This window comes from Brienomyrus brachyistius, chromosome 15 (assembly GCF_023856365.1).
Source record: "Brienomyrus brachyistius isolate T26 chromosome 15, BBRACH_0.4, whole genome shotgun sequence".
NCBI lineage: Eukaryota > Metazoa > Chordata > Actinopteri > Osteoglossiformes > Mormyridae > Brienomyrus > Brienomyrus brachyistius.
Window position 1 is genome coordinate 609015 of NC_064547.1, and position 12513 is coordinate 621527.

Below are 12513 nucleotides of genomic sequence, written 5' to 3' on the forward strand. Positions count from 1 at the left end.
AACAAAAAACTACACGAAAACTAAATATGTTGCTGCTGCTTCTTCTTGTTGTGAGGTGTTGCTTTTGGAGAGAGAACGAGTCAGTTCGAACACCTCTATAGGGTTAGGGTTAGGGTACAGGGTTAGCATATAGGGTCAGGGTACTGGGTTAGCATATAGGGTCAGGGTACTGGGTTAGAATATAGGGTCAGGGTACTGGGTTAGCATATAGGGTCAAGGTACAGGGTTAGCATATAGGGTCAAGGTACAGGGTTAGCATATAGGGTCAGGGTACTGGGTTAGCATATAGGGTCAGGGTACTGGGTTAGCATATAGGGTCAGGGTACTGGGTTAGCATATAGGGTCAGGGTACTGGGTTAGCATATAGGGTCAGGGTACAGGGTACAGGGTTAGCATATAGGGTCAGGGTACAGGGTTAGCATATAGGGTTAGCATATAGGGTCAGGGTACAGGGTTAGCATATAGGGTCAGGGTACTGGGTTAGCATATAGGGTCAGGGTACTGGGTTAGCATATAGGGTCAGGGTACTGAGTTAGCATATAGGGTCAGGGTACTGGGTTAGCATATAGGGTCAGGGTACTGGGTTAGCATATAGGGTCAAGGTACAGAGTTAGCATATAGGGTCAGGGTACTGGGTTTGCATATAGGGTCAGGGTACTGGGTTAGCATGTAGGGTAGCATATAAAGTTATGGTTTGGGGTACAGAGTGAACACAGGGTTAGTTTGTCATAATGGCAAACGGTATAAATGTGAGTAAGGCTAATTGTTATATTACCGCATGTACAAAGCATTATTATAGTTATAAAAATGGCATCTTTGTATAGTTGTTTCTATAATTAGTGGCATGAATCAGTTTCTACTGTATACTGCATTGCAGGTTCTCCTACATTTTCAGAAAACAAAGAAAAAACCACCAGTGCATGAGTGTGACATCAATGTTTACAGACCTGCCGAAATGTGCACTTAACTCAGGAGGAAACTGATCCAAAACACCCTGGAAGTCTCCAGCCGCAGTGATTCCATGTTATGGCTCCCAATTTTAATTAAAGCAGATTTGAAACATTTCTCACCTCCGGATTCCAGATAATGAATGAGCTGTTCAACACCAGCCGCTTTAAACTCCTGCCTAGTCAATAATCACACTGCAGAGAAGTTGCTGTAATATGGCAGGGGGTCCTCGGATCCGTCACCCCAGCAGGCCGCTGCATCACCTTGCGCCCTCACCTCGTCTTTTTCTTTGAGCAGGGCTTCCAGCTCCACCAGGGACTGGGTCAGCTCCTCCTTTATCATGTCGCTGGGGGGATGCTGCCCGCCCTGGACCTCCAGCTCCGCCACCTGTCAGAAAGGAGGCTGACAGTTCACTGCCCAAATGGGGGAGGAAGTTCCTGTACTCTGACCATGCTCTTCACTGACCTCACGCTCAGCCCCTCCCACTGCCTTCACCTTCGCTCCATCATGTAGCCACTGGTAATCTGCTGTCTTCAGCCACCCCCCCCCCCCCCCCACTGCCGCTGACAGGAAAGTGAATAGCATTCAGAACAGACTCCTCTCCACCAGATCGATAGCCCCCCCACACAAAGTACCGCTGAGCCCCTGACAGGTCACTAAGTCGAGGAACCATGACCAGTCCCCCCCCCCCACTCCATGGCAACGGAACTCCCAGATAGAGTCAGCTAGCAGCATTCAGCTCACACCAAGGTCGTAGCTGCAAGGCAGGCCGCTAAAGTCCGCATCATCTCTCTGTCACACTGGAGAGTGCATGCGTTTATCTTCAGAGTAGAAATACGTTTCCCCTTTATAATAAAGGAAAAGTGTCATATCTATCGTCCACCTCGACACATTTACACATTGCGTCTCCCTGGAATCGGCCTGAATGAGGTCCGCGTGACACCGCAGTGACATTGCCGGTTCTAGAAAAGCTGCCGCGGGGCGTCGGCTAGCCAAAAGGGTGCCACTCCTCCTGAGAGGCACTGCAGTGGGTCATAGGGGAAAGGCCTGACATCAAGGAGGCACTGCAGTGGGTCATAGGGGAAAGGCCTGATATCAAGGACAGCCCTGTGAGAGGCTGAGAGAGCGACCACAGAGACACCCTTGGGGGCCTGCCTTCCCTCGAAAACAAGCTGACCTCATGGCTGAAGGGTCATGGAGGACTGCATTTTAGGGCTTCATAAACTCCCATACTGTCACCGGGGGCTGAGAATTTTTGCTACTAGCAAACTACTAGCCAGGCTAGTTCAGTAAAAAATGAAGTTTGACATGCAATTTTTTTGCACTTGCTCTTCATCTGAATTACTCACCTCCAGTGAGTGGACAAGCTGGATTTCCAGCCCTGGTTAACACCATTCACAAAACACATGATGCTCAGTATAGCTTGGGAGGTGAGACCACATGGCAAAGTGGTGGAGATGGAGGACTGTCCTGCAATGTCACAGCCTCCCCAAAAATAAAATTAAAAACAACCAACCCAAAAGGGTTTCAGAAATCTTGAGAGAAACAGACTTATTTTTAACTGGGTGGAGAGAAAAAAAAATGTAAACGATCCGTTGCCAGCTCCCCGTGGTAATTTTTCATGTCTCCTAACTGGGACAGTGGAAGTAGGATATCAGTGTCCTAAAAACCCCTCCCTTCATGCTGCCCCCCCCCGGGACGTGAACTACTTCTAACCACCTGGTCAACCCTGCTGCAAAAGCGGGACTCAAATAAGACGGGATGCACTCAGGCCTTTCCGAAGACAGCACACCTTTGCATAATATTTTACACATTTAAAAATACTGTAAGATATTTGTACTAAAATGGTCTTAACTAAAAACAACTTTGGGCTGTCAGATTTGGAAGCTGATAGAAGCAAAGCTAAAACGACGAAGGCACTGCATATAAACTAGACAAAACCAGGTGAAAGGGCAAAACTGCATGATGTAAAAGCTAGCTCAGTGGGAACATCTGCTGCCTCAGACCTGTATGGTTGTTGGGTCTGTGTTTGCGTGTGGAATCTGCATGGGATTTGGCTGACAGCACCCCTGTGCTGCACTGATAAAGGAGTAAAGCAAAAGCAATGCAAGAAGCATTAAACTTTACACAAAGCTTTATGCTGGGCTATGCTGAGCACTAAGAACTAATTTATTGGTGCAGTGAGGCCTTTAAGGGCTGTTACCCCAGCAGGCGGCCGCTCTGCCGTTGGGTCTGGGCTATGACCCCAACAGGCAGCTACCCTGTACCAAGGCCCAGACTGTGACCCCAGCAGGCGGCCGGTCTGCCGTTGGGTCCGGGCTGTGACTCCAGCAGGCGGCTGCTCTGCCATTGGGTCTGGGCTATGACCCCAACAGGCAGCTACCCTGTACCAAGGCCCAGACTGTGACCCCAGCAGGCGGCCGGTCTGCCGTTGGGTCCGGGCTGTGACTCCAGCAGGCGGCTGCTCTGCCATTGGGTCTGGGCTATGACCCCAACAGGCAGCTACCCTGTACCAAGGCCCAGACTGTGACCCCAGCAGGCGGCCGGTCTGCCGTTGGGTCCGGGCTGTGACTCCAGCAGGCGGCTGCTCTGCCATTGGGTCCGGGCTGTGACCCCAGCAGGTGGCTGCCCTGTACTAGGGCCCAGGCCGTGATCCAAGCAGGCAGCTGCCATGTACCAGGGCCCAGGCTGTGACCCCAGCAGGCGGGCGCTCTGCCGTTGGGTCCGGGCTGTGATCTCAGCAGGCAGCTGCCCTGTACCAGGGCCCAGGCTGTGATCCCAGCAGGTGGCTGCTCTGCTGTAGGGCCCGGGCTATGACCCCAGCAGGCGGCCGCTCTGCTGTAGGGCCCGGGCTGTGACCTCAGCAGGCAGCTGCCCTGTACCAGGGCCCAGGTCTCTACTCACCTGGTCCCGAAGCCTCTCCGTTTCTGCCTGGTAGGCAGCCAGCTGCTTCTTCCACTGCTCCACATTGGTGTTGGCCTCGTGTAGAGCAGCCACCAGCTTGGCGTTGCTGTCTTGCAGGGTGAAGAGCTCTGCCTCCAGGTTCATCTCACAGACAGACCTGGAGAGCATCAACAAGGAGTGAAAGGCAGACCCTCCACTGGAGGAATCGGCACTAAGCCAGCCCAGGGAGCTGCGAAGCCCCAGAAGCAGGAGTCACATCCAGCTAGCTGCCTTCCGGTGGCTTATCCAGCACAGGGTCTGGGGGGGGGGCTTAATCACAGATAAACATAAAATAGGGTCTCTTATGCTCTGAAATAACTTTTTATTGATTGGTGCAGCCATAAACGAATGACTTTGCAGCCACTGAGCTGTGAAAGTCATGTGTGGTTCATGTTGTTTATTGTGTTTTTGTCTATTGACGCTTCTTGTGTTTTTAGCCATTTATCCTGGTGGGCATTTTACAGTTACTGCATGTACTGTGTACTGCATATGCACGGCTTCTGGAACTGCAGAAGGAGTTTCTGTAATAACATCTGTACTTCATCCAGAAACCCGCCACCATGATAGACACACTGTCCCTGAGCCATGACCCAGGCCCTCAAACCTGGCTCCTTTCCCAGGTCAGTTTCAGTATGAGAGAACAATTTAAAACGAATGAGGAAGCACTTCTTTACACAGCGTGTCGTTAGAGTATGGAATAGTCTTCCTACTAGTGTAGTGCAAGCTGAATCCTTGGGTTCCTTTAAATCAGAGCTAGATAAGATTTTAACAACTCTGAGCTATTAGTTAAGTTCTCCCCAAACGAGCTTGATGGGCCAAACGGCCTCCTCTCATTTGTAAATTTCTTATGTACTGCATGCGTAATGGTGTGTGGACTAGCTCTTAACTGTTACACTGATCTGGGTTGTCAAGTACTGGAGGCTGAGGAACTGAGAAACTTGACACAATAGTGCAGTATAGCAACTGGATTCTGAAAGTATTTTGAGCCATAATACAGGACAGCTTTCATTGAAAAGAAAGAATTAAAATAACCTTTAACAGACAGGAGGGGGTGGAGAAACTGTGGAGGGCTGATCATCGACGAGACAGACGAGTCACACAGACACTTTAATGTACAGTATGGGTGACTCAGTGGATTAAAAGCAGACTGTTGCTTTCCAGCTGCTTGGTTTTGTCGCCCCATTTAGGGCCCCGTGGTGGCAGGAGAAATACAGGAAACATCAGGCAAGATGGAAACCCTAACCCTGGTAGCCAGGAAATACCATTTTCAACATAGTGAAAATTAGGGCACATGGATAAAACCCATGAAAAACAATGAAAAAAGGAGATTGTGATTTATGTCTAACTACTCAGACATTAGAAAGGGCCAGCAAAATGCTAGCAACGGTGGAGAAGGTGCCTTGATCTTACAAAAATGATACTATGCTGTACTTCTACGAAGTAGCATTTGCACTCTAACTTTCTCACATAGTTCCTATCATGTTTCATATTTAATCTCTAAATCTTGATGGGGGGTGAAGATGGTGATAGCAATGGAGGGTGGCAACGGTGTTGGGGGTGATGAAGGTGATTGGGGGTGATGAAGGTGATTGGGGTGGCGACAGCGATGGGGGTGGTGAGAGTGATGAAGATGATGGGGTGATGACGGTGATGGGGTGATGAAGGTGACTGGGGTGGTGACAGTGATGAAGGTGATTGGGGTGGTGACTGTGAAGGGGTGGTGAAGGTAATTGGGGGTGATGGGGATGGTGGTGACAGTGATGGGGTGGCGATGGTGATGGGGGGCAGAGATCACTGTTGAGCATGATGGGGGTTGCAGGGTTAGAGGGGGTGGGTGATCTGCTGGGTGGGCAATGCCTTCAACACAACACACATCTTAAGCCACAGAAAATGAAAAGCAAAACTGCAAAGGTTACAAAGGAGACATGTGTGAGAGTGGCTACGTCGCGGGGGGGGGGGGGGGGGGGGGGGGGCATACCCCTCAGACAGCATCTTCCTGATCCGCTCCTTCTCGGCGCTCAGCTCTGTGTCCGCGCTTTTGCTGCGGAACAGCTTGTCGTCACCAGGCCCATTGATGGAGACCATAGGTGGCGTCTCACGGTCCTCGGAAAAGTCCTGCAGGAGGAAGAGGAGGATGCTGAAGTCTCCAATAGATACACAGAGACCCTGGGTGATGAGTGGGGCAAACACTGCCATTCAATGCCCAACACAGGAGCAAAAGCGAAGCTTTTTAAGCATATCCTTATTTATTTGGATTTCATGGGTTCTCTGCGATATGTCCCCCGCCCTCTACCTTGTGTTTCCTGGGATAGGGTCCTGGCTTTCCAAGACCCTGTATGACAGGGGTCTGAAAGAACTAAGCTACACTGGGCTCCGCCCTCCCAGGACTGGAGTTTATCCCATACAGCAGGGGTCTCAAACGGCCATGGAAGATGGATGGATGGATTTCACACACAGCAGAGTAATCCCTGTCACATCCCAGCTGTTCACGCTAATAAAATGGCAGGTTGAATGCACCTGAAAGTTGGAGGTCATGTCAACTGAAGCAGGGCGTCAGAACAGCCCGGACCCCCTCCACCCCCCCACATCCATTCAGCTGAAGCAGGGCTTCAGAGCAGCCTGGTCCCCCCCCCACCACTCATGTCCTAAAAGATGAAGCAGGGCTTCAGAGCAGCCAGGACCCCCCCCCACCACTCATGACCTTAAAGATGAAGCAGGGCTTCAGAGCAGCCAGGACCCCCCCACCACTCATGTCCTAAAAGATGAAGCAGGGCTTCAGAGCAGCCAGGACCCCCCACCACTCATGTCCTTAAAGATGAAGCAGGGCTTCAGAGCAGCCAGGACCCCCCCACCACTCATGTCCTAAAAGATGAAGCAGGGCTTCAGAGCAGCCAGGACCCCCCCCACCACTCATGTCCTAAAAGATGAAGCAGGGCTTCAGAGCAGCCAGGACCCCCCACCACTCATGTCCTTAAAGATGAAGCAGGGCTTCAGAGCAGCCTGGACCCCCCCCCCCCCCACTCATGACCTTAAAGATGAAGCAGGGCTTCAGAGCAGCCAGGACCCCCCCCCCACCACTCATGTCCTAAAAGCTGAACCAGAGCTTCAGAGCAGCCAGGACCCCCCACCATTCATGTCCTAAAAGCTGAAGCAGGGCTTCAGAGCAGCTTGGACCCCCCACCATTCATGTCCTAAAAGCTGAAGCAGGGCTTCAGAGCAGCCAGGACCCCCCCACCACTCATGACCTTAAAGATGAAGCAGGGCTTCAGAGCAGCCAGGACCCCCCCACCATTCATGTCCTAAAAGATGAAGCAGAGCTTCAGAGCAACCCAGACCTCCCCCTCCACTCGTGTCCTTAAAGATGAAGCAGAGCTTCAAAGCAGGCAGGACCTCCCCCTCCACGGCTCTTGCTCCGCCTCCCTTTGTAATTAATGTACTTAAAGAAATCAGAGAAACTGAGGTGAAATCACTGAGGTGAACACAGTCTTATTCCAACACATAATTAATGCATATAATCCATCCATACATCTTATATACCCCCTTGTCCCGTGCAAGGTCGCACAGCAGGTATTATCCCAGGACAGTGCAAACCCATCACAGACCACATATAATCTAATATTAAAAGGACCCCACTGGTCAACAACTTCTGCTCTTGCGGTTCTCCTCCCAAATACTTAAGTATCCCAGGGGCCTCTGCCATTGGTGCTGTGCGTCTGCACAACAGAGATCATTTCAATAAATCTACCACAAATAAATAAAGTTCAGTGAAACTTCCAAACATCAAGCCAGCAGACATGTTCTGCCAAAACCTGAAGCATACTGTCACTGAGGATGTGCCCCAGTAAGTGTTTGGAAGATGGATGGATGGATGGACGGATGGATGTTCATGTACATTCACTGAGTGTGGAATGATGAGGGCAACCTTTCAGAGGAGCAGTGGACCAGAACTCCACAGGACAGTGCAAAGAAAATAATGCTTAAAGCTACTTATCTGAGCAATAAGGAAAAAAAAAACATCTCTCATAAGATTAGCGGGTGACATATTTCTGCCCCTTAAAGGAGTATGTTATGCTATACCATCTCGTCCACATTGCTGTGTGTAAGAATAAATATAGCACAGTGCATTTGTGGATTTAATAAAAGAAGCTTTTATGACTGTCCCCAGGGACACACACGTTTGAGTTATTCTTTTTGCTGTAGTAAAAAAAAGAAACACACCTTACATGAATAACAGGCATTCATTTCTATGAGTCTCTCTCTCTCTCTCTCTCTCTCTCACACACACACACACACAGAGAAAAGGCTGTATGATGTATTTTGCATTCCATCCATCCAGTGCAGATCCTCATAAATATACAGTCGACCCTTCCACATTGTGGGAGTTATGGGTGCGGGCCCCCTCCAATCTGGAAAAACCACAACCCCTAGGCAAGCAAAGCAAGCATGTGAGCAGAGTGAAGCTAAGTGAAAAGATGCAAGAAACACGAGATACAAAGACCATCGCAAGAAATCACAAGAGAGGCAGCCGTAAACATGCCTGACATCCTCCAAGCCAGAACTGCACATACATTTTATACATTTATGAGTTACTGAACTTTTTGCGTGTCATCCCAAAAACGCCCATAAAGTCAAACCAGCGGTATATCGAGACTGGGACAGGGAAAGTCGCGATGCATAAAGGTCGACTGTAGTGATCAGACCTTTCCTGGCCCCAACAGCTGATAAACAGAGAATCTAGAGGACCTGGGAACTCAGAGGGCAAACGTTTAATTTGAGAGAGGAAAAAAATCATTCATTATAAGAAGACCCAGTGCAATAAACCCCCAAGCCCTGCAATGGAGCTTCGCCCCCCAGGAGTGCTAATCTTTAAATGATCGATTTTATGGATTATATATTAATAGTACTGTGGGCATAGCTGCAGTGTACTGAGTACTGTGAGAGAACTTCTCAGACACTTGCCAAACAAGAAAACAAGCTGTCTACACCAGTCTGAGAACAGCATAACTCATAGCTATTGCATTAATTAGCTTATCTCATTAATCATCTTCCGCTCTAGATCCCGCACAGGGTTTGCTAGCCTTCAGCTGACTGTCAAGATGCCACAGCAAGCTGAGAACCAATCAGTGACCTTCACTGTGATATTCACTTCGTATTTCTTCTTCATAAGCAAAATTGATTTTACCAGATTGTAGCACACAATTCATTAATCGCCTCTTGAAAACACCCATATTATTTTCAATTTATGGTTAATTCTCACAACAATGACCACCATGAGTAGTTTGAACATGAATGAATGGAGGTATGGTTAGTGCAGTACAAGGGCATACCTGGTCAGAATTTTTTTAACGTTTCAAGGTATTACTGAAACAAGGGCAGAGCATGATAGACAGAGAGGAATTCCCGAAAGGACACTCACCTGGGAAAGCTACGCGGGGGGCATTTCCAAAGGCAAGCGGCATGGCAGGATGTACCGGCAAGTTAAAAGAAGAGAAAGGTCACATGTAACATCACCCCTTAAAGCCCTGCGGATTCCTGCATCAGGGACACCGCCTCAGATTACAAAACGCGGAAGTTTATCCATGAGTCTGAGTGCTCATGGAAACAGAGATGTGACGAAACTGGGGCCAAAGGTAGCAGTGCTGGCAAGGATGGAAAAGATCAATGTGATCGGCAAGCGACTATAAATGACAGTCCTGCCTCAAGAGTGACTGATCCGGTAAACCTTCAAGGCCACATTTACTGATGCAGCGGTCAGTACGACCGCAAACCCTCAAGGCCACATTTACTGATGCAGCGGTCAGTACGACCGCAAACCCTCAAGGCCACATTTACTGATGCAGCGGTCAGTACGACCGCAAACCCTCAAGGCCACATTTAATGATGCACCGGTCAGTACGACCGCAAACCCTCAAGGCCACATTTACTTATGCACCGGTCAATACGACCGCAAACCCTCAAGGCCACATTTACCGATGCACCGGTCAGTACGACCGCAAACCCTCAAGGCCACATTTACTTATGCACCGGTCAGTACGACCGCAAACCCTCAAGGCCACATTTACTTATGCACCGGTCAGTACGACCGCAAACCCTCAAGGCCACATTTACTTATGCACCGGTCAATACGACCGCAAACCCTCAAGGCCACATTTACCGATGCAGCGGCCAGTACGACCGCAAATCCTCAAGGCCACATTTACCGATGCAGCGGTCAGTACGACCGCAAACCCTCAAGGCCACATTTACCGATGCAGCGGTCAGTACGACCGCAAACCCTCAAGGCCACATTAACCGATGCAGCGGTCAGTACGACCGCAAACCCTCAAGGCCACATTAACTTATGCACCGGTCAGTACGACCGCAAACCCTCAAGGCCACATTTACTTATGCACCGGTCAGTACGACCGCAAACCCTCAAGGCCACATTTACTGATGCAGCGGTCAGTACGACCGCAAACCCTCAAGGCCACATTTACTGATGCAGCGGTCAGTACGACCGCAAACCCTCAAGGCCACATTTACTTATGTACCGGTCAGTACGACCGCACTCACTGTCAGGCCCATTTCAGGCCAGGTTTCCTGTTGGTTTCCTTGAGGCTGTGAAAGGAGGCCTATTAATAGGTTATTTATGACCCTTTCTGGTCACATCGGTCACCCTGGAGAGTGTCCTATGATGCAATCAAGTAGAATATAAATAATTGTCACTGCACACCCTGCACCCATAAGGCCTTTTCTCATGCGCTGTCCTGCACCCAGCGCGCGCAGGACAGAGGCTAATGAGGAGCGTTCCATCTAATTATATCAGTCCAGCATCCCGTGCAGAGTGTCCCCCTGCCTCCTGTAGTGTTATAAGTGGCATGTTGTGTAATAACATCGCAGTCAAAGGTAGTAATGATGAGCAGCACTGTACTATGTCAATTACCCAAATTAGAAAAGTCCTTCATGTCACTTTGCAACTTTTCAATACATTTTCCGCTAATTTAACGCGATTTCTGAATGGTCCTTTAACAACAGTAGTTTGAAATGTATTCTACTTTGACTCCCCGCCAGAGATGAGTGAATGTCATTAGAATTGTTTTCAATAAATTGTGTTGCCAGACTGCAATTCATTTTTCTCCACAAAGTTACAAATTCTTACTCGCATGCAAATTGATGGATAAAAATGAAGCATCTCTCCGGGCCATTTGCTCGGGCAGAGCTCCTGTGTCTGATTAAGTCATTTTTTACCTTGTCTAACACCACATTTGGATAAGTTCATCAGTGCCGGCATTTATCCAGCTTCAAGGAATGAGAAAACTCACACGTTGGCAACGACAGCGAGAATCGCCTCCACGGCCCCTGACAGATCCCTTTGCTGCCTTCCCCCAGCTTTTAGCGCCCTGTGCCATTTAAGACATTTATATGGGCTCTTCTCGCAATCGTTCAGCATTCCGCCACTCAGACAAGCACATTACAGTGTAATTTCTATTTGCATGCGTTCTGAGGATGTCACACAGGAAAGTACATCATATGACATATCATTAGACATATACATTCTCTACATTCTCACTGGTGGGTGCTGATAACAGTCTACTTGGTCAGGGGCTCAGTGAGTTAGGATTCCGAAAGTTACCAGTTTGATCCCAGAGCTGGCAGAGTGGTTTCACTGCTAGGCCCCTGAAGAAGGCCATCAAGCCCCAGCTTCTCCAGGGACGGTCTCACCCTGCTTTCTCAAAATTGTATGTCTCGTTGGATAAAAGCATCAACTAAATAAAGAAAATGTAAATGTAATCAAATCTGCTTGCCACAAAGAGCTGTGCACCTGGTCACCAATTCTTTCTATTATTCAGCACTGAACTCCCCCCAGTGGAGGTTACAATTACTCAGGCTTGAAAGTGTTTTTCAGGAGATATCTTGTGTAAAAGAAAGTCACACTTTTATTTGTGTTCTTGCTGGAGCAGAGTGTGTGAGAAGAGCAGTCGATCAGTGCTTGCAGGACGTGCAGGATGTACGGAATGCATGGGATCCACAGGATATGCAGGATAAACAGCATGTGTGAGATACACTGGAAATTCAGGATGCAGAGAATATGTAGGATGCGCAGAATATACAGCATACGCAGGATATGCATGAAACGTAGGATTCCCAGGATACACAGGATGTGCAGGAAATTCAGGATGTGCAGGATACACAGGATATGCAAGATGCACAGGATATGCAGGGTGTGCCAAATACGCAGAGTGCACAGGATATGCAGGGCATGCAGGATATGCAGGGTGCGCAGGACATGCAGGATGTGTCAGATACACAGGATGTGCAGGAAATTCAGGATACTCACGATGCACAGGATATGCAGGTTTTGCAGGACATGCAGAATGTGTGGGATACATTGAATGTGCAGGAAATTCAGGATGCACAAAATATGCTGCATGCGCAGGCCCTCAGGCTGCCATCATCCCTGCAGCCCATGCTGATCCCTTCTCCTGTTCAGTGCAGCATGTGCAAGGCTGCATCGACGTGGTAATCTCACAAACCGACAATGTGCAAAGAGCCACCAATGCACTGAAAGAATGTTCAGTAGTTGGGATATTCTTTTTTTATTAAATGTTGAAAAAGCCTTGCGATGGCTGGGTATCCCATCTA

General features: G+C 49.0%; 1 protein-coding gene and 1 long non-coding RNA gene across 4 annotated transcripts in view; one reads left to right on the forward strand and one right to left on the reverse strand.

Moving 5' to 3' along the window:
• The window catches only part of LOC125708643 (homer protein homolog 3-like), a 32295-nt gene that overhangs the window by 5685 nt on the left and 14097 nt on the right, over positions 1 to 12513 (reverse strand). For all 3 annotated transcript variants that reach the window (XM_048976331.1, XM_048976329.1, XM_048976330.1), the window contains 3 exons: positions 5870 to 6006; positions 3853 to 4009; positions 1225 to 1335 (listed from right to left, as the gene is read on the reverse strand). In XM_048976331.1, coding sequence (XP_048832288.1) covers positions 1225 to 1335; positions 3853 to 4009; positions 5870 to 6006 — 405 coding nt within the window. The remainder of the gene's footprint in view (positions 1 to 1224; positions 1336 to 3852; positions 4010 to 5869; positions 6007 to 12513) is intronic.
• On the forward strand, positions 38 to 650 carry LOC125708646 (uncharacterized). The gene is made up of 3 exons (XR_007382523.1): positions 38 to 166; positions 245 to 374; positions 603 to 650. It is a non-coding gene; the product is annotated as an uncharacterized LOC125708646 (long non-coding RNA).